Below are 21,394 nucleotides of genomic sequence, written 5' to 3'. Positions count from 1 at the left end.
TAATAATTTCCTACAGAAATAATAGAAACATACTATATTAAATGACAAATGAGAAATAATATATCGTATCTATTAACGCGCAAGTAAACGTAATAAATAAAGCTAATTAGGTGTATTTTTGTAAAAAAAAACCTTCAATCTCGATAAGAGATTGAAAACTAAAAACAAATTAATCGTATTCTGAAGATGATCACAAACCGAAACCTAATGATATCTTACCAAAATGGTATTATAATTCTAATCTGTTTCTTTATCGACGTGATTAACATTCTTGTTATTGTTGTTTATTATTTTAATTATCATTAAATAATAATATTTATCTTATATTATTTTTACAAATACGTAATAAAGAGTAATTTAATTTCGTATATAATATATTTCGATCACGCGGTTTATTTATTTGACTATAAATTAATTTTTCCTCCGTTATCAGCCTAATTCATGTTTGTTTCTGTTGCGATAAATATTACGCTTTGTTTAATGATAACATATACCATACGATAAAGTTAACTATGTCCGTTACTAGCAACATAAATTTACACACATCTTTTTATTTATACATTTTATATTAATTTATAATATGATATCCTAATATATTCTTTCGTTATTGCGTTAATTTATTATAATTTTATAAATAATCACGCGAGGACGAAGGATGAAAATTAAATTGATGATGAAACTTGAAAGGGAACAATAGTAATTGTTACCTTAGAACCTGAAATATTTAATAAGACTTGCAAATCTTGTAATAAAATAACACTTTCTTTCATACCGGAAGCGCACGCTTCAATGTACCTGCTAAATGTATATACAAGATAGATTTTAATATATTGAAGTTTTATAACGTATCATTATGATAAAATAATACTGTTATATTTTATACAACATTCGCTGAAGTGATGCACATATATTTATAAATAAGCGTTGCAAATAAGTGTTTACAAATATACATGCAGTAGCCGTGTAGTTAAAAGAAATCGATTGCTATTAAAACGAAATATATAAATGACAAATGAATTAATAATCGGTACGGCATAATTTAATGAAAGTTATTGTGTACTTTGTAAAAACGATGCGTATATTGTCTTCGACAATCAAGAATATCTTTCAATTTGGGATTGAGAATTATTTAAATTCTCACCCAAGAGACTGGGAGAATTGTGGTGTTGGTAGGGTTTCGGTATTTTAAAAAAATGGATATGTGAATTTAAACTTTTAAAGGGCTATCCATCAATACATAAAGTTCAATGATCGTTTATGTAAAGATTTATGAAAACCAGATTTTATTGAACTTTAACTAATTGCAGATGCGAGAATTTTAAACTGTATACTGTGATCATATATGCACGCGAGTATGTATGAAATTTATGTTTGTAGAGTTTTACTTAAAAATCTCGTGTATATACAGAAAAACATTTATAAAAACATTCATAAAAACATAAATATATTTCTACAGTTATTATTAATATATAAATGCAAAATTGTATCGCTTTTATACATTCAGTTGAATCAATGCTTTTGTACATTATCTATACTTTTCGAATGTTCCTTTAACATTTTTGAGACTAAAGCCACCAATTGGTCTCTATAGGATTTAACTTTTGCTAAATCATGTTCCTTAGTGTATTTACCTTCATATTGAATTATATAATCTACAATAATCCATAATCTGTCTCGTAACTTCAAAAGTAGTTCTGCAGTCCTGGAAGGTAAATAATATAAAAAATAAATGTTACAAAAATGCAGTGTACAAAATGTGAATGTAAAATTACGAACTCTGCATCACAAGATAGCTGCACATTTTTTAAATTATTTATGGTAATAATAACATCCTCTGTTTTGTCACAAGAATTGCTGTCTCTCTTTACACTTGTAAAACCAATTTGATTAAATAAGAGAACCGATAAAGGTGAAATTATACTTGTATCAGAAACCACGCAAGTACGTTGCTTAATGTGCTCCATTTTATTAAGGTACGTCATAAACTGACTTGGCCATGTTTGGCGTTTGAAATTTACACTCTCTGTTCCAAGGGCAACTTTACTGTTATCTCTAAAATATTATAAAGTACATATGTTACGATTATTTATTCTATAATGTACTTATATACACAATTAAAACTCATACTTACTGAGATATAAACACGTTTGCAGTTTTTGTGAAACAATTTTTTTTATACCCATATGGTGAAAACTTTATTATCCGATTTGTAGCCGAAAACAAAATAGCTCGAATTAACTCGTTGTGGTTACTATGCAAATTTATATCGTTGCACACGTCAGGTGATGAAATCATACCACTACTAACGACCTCTTCTAGATGTAACCTACGTATTTCTATAAGTAATTAACAGTTAATTAAAGCATCAAATAATACATTGTTCAGATACTTGATAAACTTACTTGGTAGTATCTCAAAATTTTTATATACTAGATTTTTAAGTGACGACTCATTATCAATATACAGATTATTATAAAATTTGTACATAGCGATATGATCGCTTGTATTATGATACATTACTTTTTCATTTCTCAAATGTGATTTATTCTTTAACGTAATAGAAGATATTTCATTGTCGGTAGTATTCATAGAGGCTATTGTTAAAATAGGATTTAAACATCTACAAAACACGGAAAAGAAAATCACTTAGTACAAGTTCGAACTCGTTTAAAACGACTAAAATTTATATCTGTACATACTGAAATACGCAGGAGAACACGAGTGCTCTACTTAGACTAGTGTCCAATGTAAAATGTATTATACGTTTTCCTAAATTTGTAAGACATTCATTCTCGTCGAGAATACCAAAAGTTTCCAATGACTCTACAGCTTGTAATATTGATATTTCATTAGGTGGTTCAAGCATATTATTGAAGAAATCTTTTACTTTCTGATTGCTATAGATTTTACTAATAATAATTGTCTGGTCTAATGGCGCTCTATGTATTTCTGGCTCTGGATACAATTCTAATGTCTTGTATGTTGCTTTTGAAATGAGATGGTAACTTTCACCTGGTTTAACACGTCCAGCTCTTCCTCGTCTAAATATTGTTAAAGAAAGATTTTAATTTTTTCTTATAGTTTGGACAAGAAAACCATAGAACAAATAAAATGACAATTACCTTTGTAAAAGATTTGCCTGCGATATCAAAACAGTGTTGATACTAGTTGTACCCTTAATTTCATTACAGAATAAAAGTTTCTTCAATGCAGTATCTATAACATAACTAACATCTCTAATGGTAATACTGCTTTCAGCAATATCTGTAGCTAAAATAATTTTTTGAATATTTTCAGGTACATCACAAAAGACCTGTTGCTGCTCATTGTAGTTCAATTTAGAGTGAAATGGTAATATTAATAGATCACTTCTATTCCTTAACAGAGACTCAACAAGTTTAATTTCATGCCAACCTGGCAGAAAACATAAAATAGCTCCAGGCGGTTTATTTTTTCTAATCCAATTAATTAGTGCTACTACTTTTTTAACAGGTACCTCTCTATCCATGACGTTTTTTATTGATGATGATTTTATAAGAACATCAATTTCGTCCATAAAGTGCATTTTTACAGGATATATCTTTCCAGGAATATCAACAACTGCACAGGAATAGTATTGTTCGAATACCTTTGCATTTACTGTTGCCGACATAATTATAAGTTTCAAAGACGGATTGATTTTCAACAATCCTTTTAATAGATTAAGCAATATATCAATCTGCAGACTTCTTTCATGGGCTTCGTCTAGTATTACATGCGACACATCTAGTAAAGTAGGATTTATGCGTATTTTTTGTAGCAATATACCGGTTGTGCAATACAAAATTGAACCGCTCATCCTTGGTATACAATGTTTTAACCGTACGTGATAACCAACCACCTTGCCTACTTTCTCATTTCTTTCATCAGCAACACGAACAGCTAAAGATGTAGCTGAAACTTGCCGAGGTTCTGACACAAGTATATTACAATTGCATGCATTATTGTTTTCTGTGAATGCATCAAATATGTATTGTGGAACTTGGGTACTTTTACCACAGCCAGTACCACCTTTAATTAAAACAACTTGATTTTTCTCTATGGCATCAAGAATTTCTGATCTGAAAAGTATTCCTTTTTTATAAATTACAAAAAGCTGAAAGTCAAACCTTTTACTAAATATGTTAATAATATATAAATTTTGATTACATACTTATAGTTGAAAATGGGCAAATCTGTATTATGTTCCTTGTTTTTGAGTTCCTCTGCTAATTTATAATTACGGGTATCTACTCGTTGTGGTTCCATCTGTGACAAGTAACTCTTATATTGTATTTCACTTGAAGGAACATCTTCACTATTAGTAGTAGATGATGCTTCTACTATGTCTTTTATAACCTACAAGTATTATGAATAACAGGTTGAAATGTAATTGTAAATATTAAAAATATGCTCCCAATGCTAATAAAACTTACATTATCAAAACTGTTCACTATAGTTTCAATTTCATCTCTAAATTCTGGTCTAAGATCTATTCTAATAGGTTTCTTCAACAAAGTTTGAATTTCATTCTTGCTATATAATACAGGTTTTGATGTTGTAATCATTTGATTCGTATACAACCAAGTCAAACATTTCTTTGCTGCATGTAATGAAGTAATTTTCTTATTTGGTCCTATACCAATAAAAGACATTTCCGAGGGCCATTGAACATCAATAATACATTTCATTTTCATTTTGTCAGACTTGACATTATTTGATTCATATTTAATAGATAGGCTTTCTTTTTTATCAAATTCATGATTCACACTATTGTAAATATTAGTAAGACTACACAAAGGATTTGGGAACAATTGTTCAATATCTGAAAATAGTAATATAAATACATTTCCAAAAATAATATTATATATATATATATATCTAAAAAACTTAACATATAATAATATGTTTATTATTATCATTATTTTATTGTACTTACTGAGTTTTGAACTTTTACCATCGTATTGTGTGTGATCCTATTAAATTAATTTTATAATAGTAAAACAATCAACCTTTTACATTGTTTCTTATCAAATTTATTATATTTATACTTACAATCTTAATGTCATTTTCATTTGTTTCTTCATTCTTGCTAAGTTTTAACTTAAAAAAAGAATTTTATTAAATTGTATTAGATTTTACTAAATCTGTTTAACTTCTACTGAAATAAAACATACTTCCTCAAAGCAGTTGAATTCCGTCAAAGTTGTAGCCTTTTTCTTATAAGAACGATAAAATATTCTTGAATATATGAGAGTTTCTTCAAAACATGTTTTATATAATTGGCCCGTTAGGTATAATAATTCACTATTCAATAAAACTAATTAGTTTAAATACTTTTAAACATACATCTTTTAAAATATATTTAATACAATAAACACATTCTCCTATGAATATATTGAAATTAAATGGTACATGATAAGGATATAATAACAAATGTACATAAGACTTACTAATTGGATACTGATTTCCTCAGGGTAGATGTAACTTGAAGCATAAACATCTTTTTCGGAATGAATAACAAATACATTAAAAAACAAATATTTTTTGGGCACTGATTAATGTATGGTTGTAGGCAGTTTAATACATAAACTGTTATTTGTCAAAAACTATAAATTTATATGGAAAACTTTTTTATCTCTTCTATAATAATTGTCAAAATAGTATCAAAATATTGAAACTGTAGATAATAGTTTCAGCATTTACACTTGAATTACCACACCTAAATAAAAATCTTGTTTTTTGTTACTAGAAATGATCAAACATATCACGTGTTTATAAACAAAGGTTAATATCAAATAGTAAGAAATGTTTATATATCAAGATAATATGGTTTCACAATCTGGTTTCAAAGATATATGTCTACCACAAGGAAAAAGTAACGTTAATTATTCTGCATTTAATGAAGTTTAAAAAAGATTAACATGAATGGAAATTAATTGGTTTGGATAATCTATAAACTTCGAATGATCTCAAACACTTTACAATTAATATATTTCAATAATACGAGGAAATCACATTTTGTCTACAATTTATTTCCCTGCACTTTTATTTAGTACTCGATTTTTATACATTAATACAGAATGTCACAGTTTTTAATCTACAAACTTTGTCCGTATACTCAATAAGACTAAATAAGAAAGGAATATTATATAAACATAGATCGGTTAAAGCCTTAAGCAGTGCTCACCGTTTAAGATCGTCAAAGTTTTCAAAATAATTTTCACCAGAAATGTTGGGAAGTTGTGACATAGGGAATAACAGATTGTTACTTGAACGTTTTGTGACATACAAGTTTCCTATCTTTGTAAGACGTGATTTTTGGTAAACGCCACGTCTATGTTATATGCCAACGGTAACCCATTCGTTTACCGGTTGGTTGAAAAGTTTATATGATAATAGTGATATAAGACCAAAGAAATTTTTACAAGAGAAAATATGACTCGGACTAGTCTACCTGCAATAATAATATGGAATATCACGCTGCTCCTTGGTTTATATATTAAACCTCTGGTCGCTAATGATGTCGTCGATCCTGACCTGTACTTTAAAAATGTGGAAAAACATATCGATTTACAATCTCAATTAACTAAAATTACAACTAGACTTGTATTGGAAAATGGGAGCAAAGATCGACATATACGAAATTTCCTCTTTTCGTTAGAACCCAAACAAAAAAACACTCTCAGCTATATAGCTGCTTATAGAGAACCTGTACGAGTTGAGCTAAAATTAATTGAAACAAAGGTAAATGCACATTCAGATAAGACTTTTTACCGAATTGAATTGAAGGACACACTTTCTCCTGGAAGAATTATGTCTGTGGAAATTGAAATGATATTAACGCATGAACTTATACCTCATCCTAAGGAGATCACACAAAAGGAAAAGCAATTAGTAAAATATATAGGAAATATTTATCTTTATTCGCCATACAATATTATGAAACAAACAACCATTGTATCTCTTCCATCGCGTAATGTAGAAAGTTATACTAAGTTCAAACCAGTTTCACAAAGCGATTCAATGATTACGTATGGTCCATATGAAAAGCTTCTTCCATTTTCATATGAGGAATTGAGTATACACTTTGAAAACAACAACAAGTTTCTCACTGTTACTAGACTCGAAAGGAACATTGAAATATCTCATTGGGGAAATATTGCAGTGGAAGAACATATTGATTTATTACATACTGGTGCTTTATTAAAAGGTTCATTCTCACGTTATGAATATGCTAGAGAAGCAAAATCAGGACAGGCTAGTATTCAAAGTTTTGATACTATTCTACCTGCAGCTGCATCTGATATTTATTATAGAGATGAAATTGGTAATATTTCAACATCACATACTCGAATAAAAAAAGATTCTGTAGAATTAAATCTTCGTCCACGATTTCCACTCTTTGGAGGTTGGAAAACTCGATACATAATTGGATATAATGTACCTAGCTATGAGTACCTATTTCATTCTGGGGATCAGTACACTTTAGAAATGAGACTATTGGATCATGTGTTTGATGATATGATCGTAGACGAATTGGTTGTAAAAATTGTTTTACCAGAGGGTTCAAAAAATATTGAACTTAATCTTCCATATTCAGCAACACGTTTGTCAGATTCTCTTCACTATACATATCTAGATACTACTGGGCGTCCAGTAATATCTGTCACAAAGAAAAATTTAGTTGAAAACTACATTCAGGATTTCAAGCTAAAATACACATTTCCACGTATATTAATGTTACAAGAACCATTACTTGTAGCAGCTGCATTATACTTATTATTTTTATTAGTAATTACTTATGTAAGACTTGATTTTTCAATTGATAAAGATGAGATTTCAGAGAGTAAGTTGAGAATTGCTGGGCAATGTGAAAAAATTTTAGCTGTACAAGATCGACGTGTAACTTCTTACAATGAATTAGATGATCAGTTGGCATATCTCAAAACAAACAAGGATGCTAATGCATTTTTGTCGGTGGTTAAAGGCATTAATCAAGAATACAAAAGTGCAACAAGTGCTGTTGCAGAAATTGCACAACGCTTAAAAGGAGAATCTGGAGATGTTTATGATCGTGTTCAAGAATTGCAAAAATATGATAGGACACTGAAAGAACTTTATAATCAACAACAAGCACTATATGTAGACAAATTAGTGCCAGGTAAAATAGGACGCCAACAATTTGTAGAAGCAGAAGCAGCTATTTCAAAGAAGAAAGAAGAGTGTGTTGAGAAAATAAATTCCATTGTAAAGTCCTTGCAATAATAAAATTCTTCAAATTTGTAAGCAAGAGACTTTAATAATAATAATTTAAACAATTAGCTAAAAAATTTTTGATAATAAGTTACAACAGAACCTTTCCTGTATGATAGTTAAGATTTATAATAAAGAAATATAAATCATGCGCCACACATTTCTCACTTATTTAAATATAACATAACTTTTCAATATTTTAAACAATTATATTTTTTGAATTATATAATATAGTTACATTTAAATATATATATACACACATATATATATACATATATATATTTTTTTTAATTCTTAATTAAAATAACTAAATAGAAAATAATAGCTAATATATTCGTAAAAGTACAAATACATTTTAAAGAATATAATTTACTTGTTGCATATAGTAAACAATACAAAAATATAACTTCCATTCTCATGGAACGTCAAGTATTCAATAAACCCATGTGTCAGTGCACAACGCCGGTTAAATAAGACACCTGCTAACCTTTCGGACAGTACTGTTCTTGAAAAACTGTCACTTCGTTCATACGTCGAATGCTCAAAGTTAGAATGAGTAATTTACGAAAATTCATAGGTAATCAAACTTTTTTTTGATAGTCGTATTAACGTTTCAGTGCTTAATATTTTTACACTGCAAACTGCAGTGTATTTTTTCTGCTGGTTTCAAATGTTTAGAAGGAGGTTATACATTGACGATTGATATGTTCTACCGTTGTTAATTTATCTACAGATATCGGGGCCAATTTGTCGGATTCTATGTACCAAGGAATTTATAATGGGTCTCAGAAACATCATCCGGATTTAGACAAAGTTTTAGAACGAAGTTGGAATAATAATTTATCGAAAATTATAATTACTGCCGGCAACGTAGAAGAAAGTAAGAAGGCCCTTGTAATAGCACGAACAGATGGTAAGATACTGTTGCATAAATATTTGAAAATGTTAGTTAGATTGCATACATATATTAGTCACTGTCGCGTCTCTCTATCACGGGCAGCTATAGTCTGTAATATTGAAATTCTCTTCTTATGTTGAGCTATTCATGTTTTTTAAACGAGTACAATGATTTTGGAACGTTTAATCCTTTATAAACCTTGCAGGCTTTCAACTGCGAGGGTAAAGATTTATTATTATAATGTACACCTACTGTTTATTTATCTCTTATTAGATCGCAATGCAATCATTGCATACGAAGAAACCGCTGAAAGAGAGATGCAATGGTTGCTGTGATTCTATTCTATAACTGCACCAACAAAATGCATGTCAATGGAAATATCTAGGTATATATTATGTTATCATTTTTTGCATTCTATTAGACTTGATTGTATATTGACCATTGGATATATTCCAGAACGATTATTTTCAACCATTGGTTGTCATCCAACACGTTGCAATGAATTTGAAGAGAATGGTGATCCAGAAGCATACCTTAAATCATTGTCAGATCTAGCTGTAGATAATAAAGATAAAATTGTTGCTATTGGTGAAATGGGGCTAGATTATGATAGGCTACAATTTTGTTCAAAGGATGTGCAGAAAAAGTATTTTGAAATGCAATTGTCTTTGTGTTCTGCTTTGAAATTACCAATGTTTTTACACTGCCGTAATGCTAGCGAAGATTTTATACGAATTTTAAGAAAACATAAAGATACATTAACAGCTGGTGTTGTACATTCTTTTGATGGCAATCCAGAAGAAGCTAATTCTATATTACAAATGGGATTATACATTGGTATTAATGGATGGTATGTCAAGTAAATTATGTATGTCTGGAACTTTTCATAAGAGTAAAATTGATTTTAATTGCATTTACAGTTCTCTTAAAACAGAAGAAAATCTGTTTTCCGTTACAACTATCCCTTCAGATAGGTTGATGATAGAAACTGATTGTCCATGGTGTGAGATAAGACCAACTCATGCTTCAGCAAAAGATATCATTACCAACTTTCCATCTGTTAAAAAAGAAAAGTGGCAGCCTGATCGGATGGTTAAAGGAAGAAATGAACCATGCACCATAGTGTAAATATTAATGAATTGTTAAATCTAATTTTAATTATAAGTCTGCTTTTATATTAATAGTTAAAATAACTATTAATAATATAATTGCATAATTGTACATTATTGTTTGGTTTTTTCAGTCAGATTTTAGAAGTACTTGCACGAATTAGGGATGAAGAAGAAGAATATTTGTGCAATCAAATATATAAAAATACAATGAAAGTTTTTTTCCCTCATGAACTGTAACTGTAACTTATATATACAATCATTGTGCGTTTTTACCATTGCACGCTCACACATATAATCAGGGAGGAATGCTGTGAAACTATATAATAGAAGAAAGGAAAACTATGAATTTCTACCAAATTCATTTCTCAGAAGGAATGAAACGACGATACTCATTTTTACATGCATAGCTCTATGGATGTGACTGGTGTCACATTCCATTGATCTCTTTCCATATAAAACTTTAATATATTCTTGTTAAAATTATCATTGCCACCATAATCATCTCCATTAGTTGCATTATTAGCACTATTATATTTATAATTATAATAATAATTATTATTACTATTCCTATATTTATCGACATTATTCTACTACTCCTATGAACATCGCTATCGTTACACTTATTGATGTATCCAATGACATTAAGTTAATATTCTGCATATATTAATAAGTTAATTATACTGTCCACTCCTCCTTTATTTTTATAAGAAAAATACCAAAAAAAAAATAACTATTCAATATACGTTCAATTCACATATTATCTTGTTATATTATCATTTAATCCACATACCAGGAACATTAAATGAAAATACAATGGTAAATGTACAAAAGTTTGGTACTAAATAGAGTAGTCTATATATTACTTCGATAATTATTTTGCTTGATATACACATTAACTTAAAAAAAAAGGATTGACACTTTGATCAAATTTCCAGATTTTCAAAATGTCATGATTCATTTGAATATGTTACATTCTTCAAATATCACAGGTGAAATGGCCGCCGCAATACATTTGGAATCATAAAAGTAAATGCTGAAATGTGGGAGGAGATTTTTATCACCGATAAAATCGGTTGCATCATCCAATGAATTTCATTCACGGAACTTTGGATAGTGTTTGCACTTTTTCATACACCCAATCATAAGTTTGACTTGCCAATGTCTGTGTGGTATCGATAGCTTTTGAGGCATAATTTTGTAAACTTTCTGGACTTAGTTTTCCACTAAAATAATAAGAAGCCCATAAAATATATTGATTTAAATTTTTAACACATTTCTGTACTTACACAAAAACATTGTGCTGCAACCATCGTGATATTGCATTTGAGTGTTCAAAAAATTTTTCTGCACAAACATTTGAGTAAACTTTTAAAAGTTCGAATCCCTGGTTACTCCGTAAATGGATTTCATCCAATATTCCTGGGGCATAATATTCAATCTACAAAGTATAGAAAGCAATTACATTATGATCACGTATCTTATATCAAACTTTTTATATTTACCATTTGTAAAACTACAGGCCCATTCTTTTCAGCATATGCTACAATATTTTCATAAATATCGAGAGAAACATTTTTCATCACAAGATAAAAGTCTCCAGCTAATTTAATGTAAGGTTTACATGTTTCAACAGTTGCTTTATAATATTCCGGTGAACTAGCTTCTATAAATTCAAGTGCTTTAGAAGAACATCCTTGAACCATGGTCCATGCGTTTTGTCCATGCTCAGATAATCCGCTTCTATTCAAGAACTTACCTGTATTGGATTCTAAGCAATCACAATATTAATAATTTTTATGACAATAAATTTTCATAAGTGTTTATTTTTTTTTCTATTACCTTTAAAATTACCGTGTTGATAAACATCGTAACCTACAACAGCACCAGTCAGAAGTAATAATAAAATAAATCCTTTTCTCCAGGGAAACGTCTTATTGGATGAAGCTGTCATTTTCACTAGTAGATTCTGCAAGGCGATAAAATGAAATTTATAAAACATCTATATTGTTGCAAAAATTTATTTTTTGCTTAAAATACCGACAACTATATTTCCATTAGCAAGTTTAAAGACTAAAGGTCACTACAAATAACATGAAAATTAACGTGTCGTCAATTTGTATAAGCGAATTACACATCTTCTAATTCGCGTAAACACATTTCTTACCTCTGGAATTGACGCGGAAAGAGAATCTCTTCTAAATTATTCTATTTTAATTGTTTCAAATACGTATCTGCTGATAAAAAAGAAATGTGATGACGATGAACGATGAATGTCGTCACTGGTGGAGCTGAGGGGACAATATGCGATCGATAGCTACTCCCGAAAAAACAAGCTTACCTAACCTAAGCTACACCTGAGATTTGAATTTATCGAGATGTTCAAAAGTAATATTTTCGACAGTACGATCAATGTTCGAGTGGACTTTTCGATAGGTGTTACTAAAAATTGTACGTGTGACTAAATAATTGTTTTCACGTGTGAACACAGACAATCGGTCAAAAAAGTAACTTACACGTTCCGCGCGCTTGTAATGCTATTAGGTATCATTACACACACGTAGAATGTAGAATATTGCGAGCAGTGTGACGCGGGATATTTCAAAAGATTTTAGACATGAAGAACTACATACAGGATGATTCACTTCAATAATTGGCTAATAACGTTTTATGTGCTTTATATAACACTAAAACTTTACCACTATTGGTAAAAATTGTACCACTACTTTGTGTATATTTCAATAATTAACAATTTTGAAATATTTTTATATACATGTATTTTATAAGTTTTTTTATGTATGAAATTTAGATTATAAATAAAATACCTACCGTACATATTTTACTGCAACTATTAGCTAGACCTTTATCTTTGCTCTTTTTCCACCTCTCATTAGTTGTTTGAAATACTATACACGTTTCTTTCAAACTCTTTTTTTTCAAAACTGTGTGAAAGGTACTCCATTTAGCATCTAAAACATAAGGTAAAGTTAAATTTATGAATACAATAATTAAGAATTCATGTTTTTTGTGAATAAATCTTACCAATGTATTCCAAAATAAGATGAGATTGGTACAAATTCTTAGCATGAAGAGATCTCCAAACAGAGAAACAAAGAGGATCTGTAGCCAAACAAGCTACAAGAGTTTTAATTAATTCATCTCTATAATTTGCATGTATTTTTTGTGTAATTTTACCCATTAATACTTCAAACAATTTTGCATAACTTATGTTTTTATTTTTAAATAGTCGTAACTGGAAAAAATATAAGAAATATTATAGTTTCCTAGTTTAATTATTAATATTCATAAATGTTAAATGCTTACTCTTAATCTTGTAATGCTGTTATTAATTTCTCTACCTACAGTGGCAGGTATGTTAAACTTTCCAGAACATGTATCTTCGACAATGTCAAGATAAAGTTCTGGCTTAAAATCATGAAAGTTTTCATGATCAAAAACAATATCATTAAGAACTTGTGCTACATAACTAGAGTAACTCTTTGTTTCTAACATGGGAGACATAACTTCGTGCCACACTTTCAAACCCACAGCCAAGTTTTTTCTACCTGCTTGAGATAAAGCCCACAGTAGAGACAATCCAATAGCTTTTCTATTTTGGTAGGAATTTCTCACAGTAATCAGTTTAGGAATGTTAGCAACAGTCATTTCAGGATTAATACGTGCTAAAAGTTGTAAAAATATTTTATGGCCAACAACTGCTGATCCTTTTACCATATCAGTAGCCATAGTGGTGAGAGTATTTTCATAAAAAAGTTGTGCTGTCTGTTTCCCTGCCATCTCAATGGCTTTTTCTAAAGTGGAAGAAATTGGTTTAGGTACTATGCTCAATGGATAATCTTTAGGTTTTCCAGAGAAGATTGCATCTTCTTTGTCAATAGGCATTTTTGCATTGAGAAATGCAGCAAGATCTATTAACCAGATTAGTGGAGCTTCAGGAAATCTGGTTTGACCACTAGTTAAAACATCACAGAGTTCGTTTGGATTAATCTGTAGAAAACAATGCTCCAATGAATAAGTTTTGTTGCAAATTAGATAAAAATTGTACCAAAAATATACATAGTTATACCTCATTTAATGCATCTTTTATAGATTTTGGTAGCTTCTCTTTTGGTTCTTGCTTCTTTTTTTCAGATTGTTGCTGCTTTTGTTGCTTTTTTTTCTCTTCATTTTCCTTTGTTTTACTTTCCTTTTCCTTTGACAATTTCTTATTTTCTCTGTTATTATCCAAATTATCATATAAACTCTTCACTTGGCTTAATGGTACTGAAACAAATAAACACTTTTAGTGACATATTTTTAAATCATAATGTAACTTAACATTAAACGTTCTCTGATATGTGTACCTAAAAAATGGTTATATTATGTGTTTATTTAAAAAATATTGGTTGTTGATCATAGAAGTTTGATTAACTGTACTGAATAAAAATAACGAGTTAGCAGAGGTTAAAAACAATAACTTACAAAAATCTTCCACTTTTGGAGCATTTTCAATAAATTTTTTTTTTTCAGCTTTAGTTAATTTATTAATCTTCCCATTGCTCTTATCCTTTTTGTTTCTTCCAACTAATTCCCAGCCGCCAGACGACATAGCGCAATAAATGCAGTAAACAAACGAACACTCAACAATACTACTAAAAGGCACTAAAGTGTTTGTTGGCAGTTATGTGTCGACTAACTATCGTACGTGGTCGCGCATGCGTATTTAGCAATCTGCCACGCGCTATTTTTATTCGTATCAAGTAATTTTTTCAGTCCTTTTATAGAAAGAAAATATACTATTTGAGTAAAATTTATTCTCACAAATATAAAAAATTGTAAATCAATAGAAGGATATTATAATATTATAATACTTTTTTAAAACATTTTGCGAGATTTTTGAAACTTTGACACCATATATTCTTGCCGCGTAATGACACACATTTGTGACATGGCAGTAAAGTGAGTCGCCATCTTTTGGAGTACATGTAAAACTATACTAAGGGGTTCGTACACCTGGTGGAAAAACGCTCAAGTTTGTCGAGGAATAGTTCTCTTTTCTATTCCTAGATGATGCAACCAGCTTCTGTCTGCTGTCACTACAGACAACTAATTCCGTTCATATGATATTCCCTATTGTGCGATGAAAGATATTAATATTTCCGTACATACTTTTGTGACATGTATAAAATTAAACGAAATCAGTCTAATTTAATTTCTTTACATTTTCCCCTTCCTTTAAACCTTGTAATCCTTCTACATTACCGATATTTAATAGTGTGAAAATATAAATAATTACACAATGTTTTATAGATGGCATTAGGATTCTTCATATATACGGTGTTGTAAAAGCTTATTGTAAGAAGAGTACAGTGCATTATTCTAAGAATTTTACAGAATCCTATATGCCAACATAGTTACATATTTTTCAAAATGCAAAATATTAGAGCTGTTCAGAATCAATTGAAAACATTTAAATGGCATTAGTACAAACTTATAAAAATAAGAAGAAAAACGTTTAATGACAATATATTATTCGTAACCTAAATGTTAATAATAATTTGAGGTAGTACGTACCCAAACATTTTGTGCATATCAAATTTAAGCAATGGGTAAGCACGAAGTAGGGACGCCAAAATATATCGCAAACAAAATCAAAGCAAAGGGTTTGCAAAAATTAAGGTGGTACTGTCAGATGTGTCAGAAACAATGTAGAGATGAAAATGGATTCAAGTGTCATACTATGTCAGAGTCTCATCATCGACAGTTACTGCTGTTTGCTGACAATGCAAGTCGTTATATGGATCAGTTTTCAAGGGAGTTTTCACATGGTTATTTAAATTTATTAAAGAGACAATTTGGCACCAGGCGTGTGCCTGCTAATCGTGTTTATCAAGAATACATCTCAGACAGAGGACATGTACACATGAATGCTACTATTTGGGTTACTTTAACAGCGTTTGTTAAATGGCTTGGACGTTCTGGACAATGTGTTGTTGATGAAACGGAAAAAGGTAATTAATTTTGTTTATTTGTTCCTCTAGAAAAATATAGCACATTTAATATGTCAATTAATTTGGACTATTTTTCTTTTTTTTTTTTAGGCTGGTATGTAACATATATTGATAGAGATCCAGAAACACTAGCTGCTCAAGAAAAGAGAGCAAAGAAACAGAAGATGGACAAAGATGATGAAGAACGTATGATGGAATTTATTGAAAAACAAGTAGAGAAGGGTTACCAAGAAGGTGGTGAACACACTGAAACTTTTAAAGAACCACTGAAACGATCTGATCCTGATGCACCTTTAATTCTTGAAATGAAGATAAACAAGAAACCAAAACTACTTCCCATTGTCATAAAACAAGAAAAAATTAAAGATGAAGATTTTACTAGTAATGAATCAATATCCATAATTTCAGATATAAAACATGAGAAATTAACTGATGATACAGAAAAAAATGCGAGTTTAACAAAAAAAGCGATAAAACATAAACTCAAACAGAACAATAATGATAACAATGTAGAAGGTTGGTTAAGGGAAGGTTTAATGATCAAGGTAATTACAAAGACCCTCGGTGATAAATATTATAAAGCTAAAGGAATCATTCAATCTGTAGAGAATTCTAAATTTGTCGGAAAAGTAAAACTAAAATCACCTGAAGAAGTTGAGAATCATATTATAAAAATTGATCAGGAATATTTGGAGACAGTAATACCTGCAATTGGAAAAGGAGTCATGATTCTTTGGGGAAAATATAAGGGTATGAAAGGAGTAGTACATAAACTTCATATAGAAAACTATAGTATTGATGTACAGCTTGCAAAAGATGAGACTGTTATAAAAAAGTTACCATATGAACAAGTGTGTAAATACATAATATGATTCTTTGGATTGAAAATTATATATCTCACCCATCTTTTTTAGTATCACACACTATTTGTAATCATGTTCTGGTTAGTATGAGATAAAGAAGTCTTATACTTGTTCTCTTGTATATATTTTGCAAATTTTTTTTACCCTTGTTCAAATGTTTCAATTTGTATACTACAATATATGCAATAAAATGCAAGTACCTTGTATTTTAATTTGTACTAGCCAATGAATAAAAATGATTTATATTCTTATTTATACATTAAATATTAAAGTACTTTAAAAAGCACCTGTGTACAAAAATTGCAGGTAATGTTTAAAAACATCCACTGTTACCATGTACAACTAAGTATTTTTCAAATAAATTTAACTTTTTTAAAAATTATCGTTTATTACATATACCAATAAAACCTCACTAAAAAATTAATATTTACTCAATTTTAATTAACTCTGCCTATAAATACGATTATACCATTTTGTATTGAATAACCTAAACTAGTTTAGAAAAGATATAAGTAATATTCTTTGTGTTGTGAAAAATTAAAATAATATTACATTTTAATCATTTTATAGGTAATACTTAGTTTAAAATAGATTAAAAGTATATAACGAGTTTTATTCTATCGCATGAATGTTCATATGGTACGACACTCAATGGTATTCAACATGAAAAGTCATGACGTTATCAACTCAAGTAAAACGTAACCTTTACAGTTTATTCTGTAGTTCAGTGGAAAGAATAAAAGAGCTCATTTCTTAAAAGTTAAACATTTTTATTTGAGGAAAGTTTAAATATTTATTTTTGCATAAGTAATCAAATTTGTATAGCTGTATAAGTTTTCGAAAATAAAAAATCTACGATATTTATATACTTTATTTTAGTTTAACTGTTAAATGATTTGTATCATGCCCACTTTATTTAATGGAAATAATTCTGATTCGGATGGAGAAATAAAAATAAACACAGGTTACGCCGAAAATTATAATAATTGGCGACAAAAGGAAGAATTAAACAAATGTATGTACATAAATATATCTGATGACATTTTAAACTTTATTACTTGTCATAAAAACTCCTAAATAAAAGTATTTATATTTCAGTAAAAGCGAAGTATGGAGACATTAATGAAAATGCAACTTTGGATGAAAGTTCTGATACTGATAACTCGTCTGAGGAAGAAGAAGAAAATGTATGGATATAATTTTCTAAACACAGGTTTTTGTATTTTGCATTTTAATTAAAACAATTTTTGTAGGTGTTAGCTGAGCAATTTGATAAAGATTTTTATAAAACTTTGGCTTCTTTAAAAAATAAAGATCCAAAAATTTATGAACAAGATGTAACATTTTTCAATGATACTAATAAGGCACAGGAATTGCATAGTGAAAAGAAGTCAACTAATAAGTCAAAGAAAGAAAAAGCTGTCTACCTGAGAGATTATGAACGAAAAATTATTTTAGAACGAGAAGGAAAATACAGTGACAGTGAGACTGAGGATATGCTGAAAAAGAATGAAGAGGAAGTCAATAGAGATACATACGCTCAAGAACAAAAACAATTAAAAGAAAGTTTTAAGGATGCATTGTACGATGAGGAAGAGGAAGACAATGTAGACTTATTTAAACCGAAATGTAAATCTGAAAGTGAAAAACAAAAAGTAAGTTACTTTTAGTTATGTAAATTTTTGAATACAAAACAGAACATAACGTTTATTATTTAGGAAGAGGCAGATTACAAGGAGTGGTTAAAAGGACAAAAATCGAAAATCAATGAAACAGAACAAGAAGCGCTCAAACCTTTACGCGATTTTTGGTCCAATCCTAATTTGGATGCAAATGAGAAGTTTTTAAGAGATTATTTGCTTAATAACAAGTATTTGGATAAAGAATATTCACATCTTGAATTAGATGACACACATATAGTTCACGACAGTGATGAAAATTTATCAGAAGATGAAAAAAATATAGAGAAGCAGGAGGAATTTGAGCATAAATACAATTTTAGATTTGAAGAACCTGATCAAGAGTTTATTAAAAGGTATCCACGGATCATGGAAAATTCTATACGAAGAAAAGATACGCGCAGAGCACAAAAGAGAACAAAAGTAAAAATAAGGAAAGAAGAAGAGAAGATAAAGAAAAAAGAGGAACTGAAACAGTTGAAAGCATTAAAGAGAAAAGAAATTGAAGATAAACTAATGAAATTGAAAGAGATTACAGGTACTTAGAATTTAATTCGATATTTGTTTTATATTTTCTAAATTATATTATATAAGTTAATAGAGAAATATTTTGATTATAGGAAATGAGGATATAAAATTTAATGATATCGACTTGGATGGTGATTTTGATCCATCTGAATATGACAGAAAGATGATGGAAATTTTCAACGATGATTACTATGCGGCTTCCAAAGAGGATATCAAACCTGAATTTCCAGACATTGATGAGGAACTGGACATTGAAAGCACATGGGATAATTATGATCCAAATGCAGAAAATAATGATGCAAATTATGAAGAAGAATGCGAAGGGCCACACTGTGAAGATACAGACTTTAATGTAACTAATTTATTATTGTATTTTATTGTTTTTCCATGTGGAGAGTTATAATTTTATCAGTACAATTTTAGATGGATGCAGATTATGATGTATTAAAAAGTGCTCAACTAGAAGTGGAAAATACGAAGAAACGAAGACATAGACGAAAATCAAAATTTGCTGAATTAATGGCAACGAAAAAGCCAAAATTTGATCCTAAAGAGTACAAGTCTTACAGGGAGTATTTCGACAAGTATTACTCCTTAGATTATGAAGATATGATTGGGGATATACCATGTAGATTTAAATATAGAAAAGTTGTTCCAAACAATTATGGCTTGAGTGTCGAAGAGGTTAGTTTCAATACCTAGGAATGGATAATTCTATTTGTCTAGTAATATATTTTCTTTATTAGATATTAATGGCTGATGATAAGGAATTAAACAAATGGTGTTCCTTAAAAAAAGCTCTTCAATATAAACCAAATCATGTAGAATTAAATGATGTTCAAATGTTTAAGCAAAAAGCTAAAAATGAGGCAGTCAAAATGAAGATACTTAGAAGTTTGTATAAGTAAGAGGAAAACCTGTTGTTATATATTTGATATTTAATGTAAATTGCATATTTTACCATGTATCTAATATTTTTTAGTAATTCCGAGGATGAAGAGAAGCCAGATAAACCTGAGAATACAAACAATCCCATTATTAATGATGAAAGCGTAGGAACAAAAAAGAAGCAACAAAGGAAGAAAAAGAAACAGGAAATTCAAAACATTCCATTCGCTATTGAGACTAATAATGGAGCATCTGCAAATAACAAGGTTCCTGACACAAATGACAAGAAAATGATAAATTATGCAAACACGATATTAAAGAAATCCAAGGAAAAATTAAAAACTGAAAAACGGAAGCAATCTGAAGAACGAGGCGAACAGCTATCAAAGAAGAAACGTAAAATTAATAATGATCAACAATCAAATTTACATGTGGAGAATAAATCACATATAGAAACAGAATCTACGGACAAAATAATCGATGAAAAATCTTTAACGAGGAAAATAATCGACGAAGAGAATTATGGTAAATCAAACTCCAAACAGTTGAAGAAGATAAAGGTGAAAGGAGAAATGAAAAAGAAGAAGTTCAATAAAATTAAGGATAAAGATTTTAAGCAGAAGAAAACTAATGACGATATTGCCTCCTTAAATCCAGAAAGGTTAAAGACATACGGAATAAATCCAAAGAAATTTAAAAATAAATTGAGATATGGAAAGAAGCAACAACAGTAATGATATATCTGTAAATACAAATTTATACATATAAAAATAGATCATTTTAAATGTACGGACATGTTTCCTTGTTTTTATAATTTTTATGTTTTCTTTGCACCGTAACACGTGGGATGCATCGTAACACGCCCTATTTCATATCAATAAACATGCGGGGTAAACGTTTGGCGAGAATATGACGTGATCGAATACCCGCACCCTCAAGTAGGAGTGGCCATGTTGTTAGGGTGAATCCGTTCCGACATGACAAACGACGTTTGCGGATTATTAGACTCGTAGCAGTCTGTTTGCGTTTACTCTTCTAAAATCTCCATCTCTAATCCAACCCATATGCTTCGGTGAAGGAAATCGCGGCGCTCACCTTGTTCTCTGTTCTTTTAATTCGACAACGCTTCACGTTTACTACATAA

The 21,394-nt window shown here is 29.6% G+C and overlaps 6 protein-coding genes across 7 annotated transcripts; 4 read left to right on the top strand and 2 right to left on the bottom strand.

Moving 5' to 3' along the window:
- Positions 1–198: 198 nt before the first annotated feature.
- LOC143149363 (ATP-dependent RNA helicase DHX30) lies at positions 199–5,521 on the bottom strand. Its single transcript, XM_076316679.1, has 12 exons — positions 5,472–5,521; positions 5,196–5,325; positions 5,074–5,121; positions 4,958–4,994; positions 4,455–4,843; positions 4,193–4,377; positions 3,123–4,100; positions 2,700–3,041; positions 2,403–2,620; positions 2,132–2,336; positions 1,777–2,052; positions 199–1,702 (listed from the first exon to the last, which is right to left on the bottom strand). Exons 1-12 carry the CDS (start codon positions 5,519–5,521, stop codon positions 1,510–1,512), a joined length of 3,051 nt encoding a protein of 1,016 aa, XP_076172794.1. The 3' UTR covers positions 199–1,509.
- An 833-nt stretch (positions 5,522–6,354) lies between these two features.
- On the top strand, positions 6,355–8,430 carry LOC143148945 (dolichyl-diphosphooligosaccharide--protein glycosyltransferase subunit 1). Its single transcript, XM_076315789.1, has one exon. It carries the CDS (start codon positions 6,457–6,459, stop codon positions 8,284–8,286), a length of 1,830 nt encoding a protein of 609 aa, XP_076171904.1. The 5' UTR covers positions 6,355–6,456; the 3' UTR covers positions 8,287–8,430.
- Positions 8,431–8,709: 279 nt separating this feature from the next.
- LOC143149251 (deoxyribonuclease TATDN1) lies at positions 8,710–11,010 on the top strand. Its single transcript, XM_076316453.1, has 5 exons — positions 8,710–8,851; positions 9,008–9,187; positions 9,629–10,022; positions 10,093–10,296; positions 10,416–11,010. Exons 1-5 carry the CDS (start codon positions 8,812–8,814, stop codon positions 10,519–10,521), a joined length of 924 nt encoding a protein of 307 aa, XP_076172568.1. The 5' UTR covers positions 8,710–8,811; the 3' UTR covers positions 10,522–11,010.
- Positions 10,783–14,945, bottom strand: Tmem214 (Transmembrane protein 214). Its single transcript, XM_076316452.1, has 9 exons — positions 14,764–14,945; positions 14,369–14,565; positions 13,606–14,289; positions 13,324–13,534; positions 13,111–13,250; positions 12,124–12,250; positions 11,787–12,052; positions 11,571–11,722; positions 10,783–11,507 (listed from the first exon to the last, which is right to left on the bottom strand). The coding sequence occupies exons 1-9, from the start codon at positions 14,888–14,890 to the stop codon at positions 11,381–11,383; spliced, it is 2,031 nt and encodes a 676-aa protein (XP_076172567.1). The 5' UTR covers positions 14,891–14,945; the 3' UTR covers positions 10,783–11,380.
- Positions 14,946–15,646: 701 nt separating this feature from the next.
- Kin17 (kin17 DNA and RNA binding protein) lies at positions 15,647–17,410 on the top strand. 2 transcript variants are annotated; one of them, XM_076316383.1, is made up of 3 exons: positions 15,647–16,292; positions 16,383–16,837; positions 16,899–17,059. In XM_076316383.1, the coding sequence occupies exons 1-3, from the start codon at positions 15,887–15,889 to the stop codon at positions 16,923–16,925; spliced, it is 888 nt and encodes a 295-aa protein (XP_076172498.1). In that variant the 5' UTR covers positions 15,647–15,886; the 3' UTR covers positions 16,926–17,059. The 2 variants fall into 2 exon arrangements, with proteins under 2 accessions (XP_076172498.1, XP_076172497.1); XM_076316382.1 differs by having other exon boundaries at positions 16,383–17,410.
- A 340-nt stretch (positions 17,411–17,750) lies between these two features.
- Positions 17,751–21,039, top strand: LOC143149201 (protein KRI1 homolog). The gene is made up of 8 exons (XM_076316379.1): positions 17,751–18,170; positions 18,254–18,342; positions 18,409–18,810; positions 18,874–19,372; positions 19,455–19,714; positions 19,786–20,046; positions 20,109–20,266; positions 20,345–21,039. The coding sequence occupies exons 1-8, from the start codon at positions 18,047–18,049 to the stop codon at positions 20,982–20,984; spliced, it is 2,433 nt and encodes an 810-aa protein (XP_076172494.1). The 5' UTR covers positions 17,751–18,046; the 3' UTR covers positions 20,985–21,039.
- The last annotated feature ends 355 nt before the right edge of the window (positions 21,040–21,394 follow it).

Source organism: Ptiloglossa arizonensis, chromosome 7 (genome assembly GCF_051014685.1).
Source record: "Ptiloglossa arizonensis isolate GNS036 chromosome 7, iyPtiAriz1_principal, whole genome shotgun sequence".
NCBI lineage: Eukaryota > Metazoa > Arthropoda > Insecta > Hymenoptera > Colletidae > Ptiloglossa > Ptiloglossa arizonensis.
Note: the sequence above shows the minus strand (reverse complement) of the source record. Positions and strands in the feature narration are given on the sequence as shown.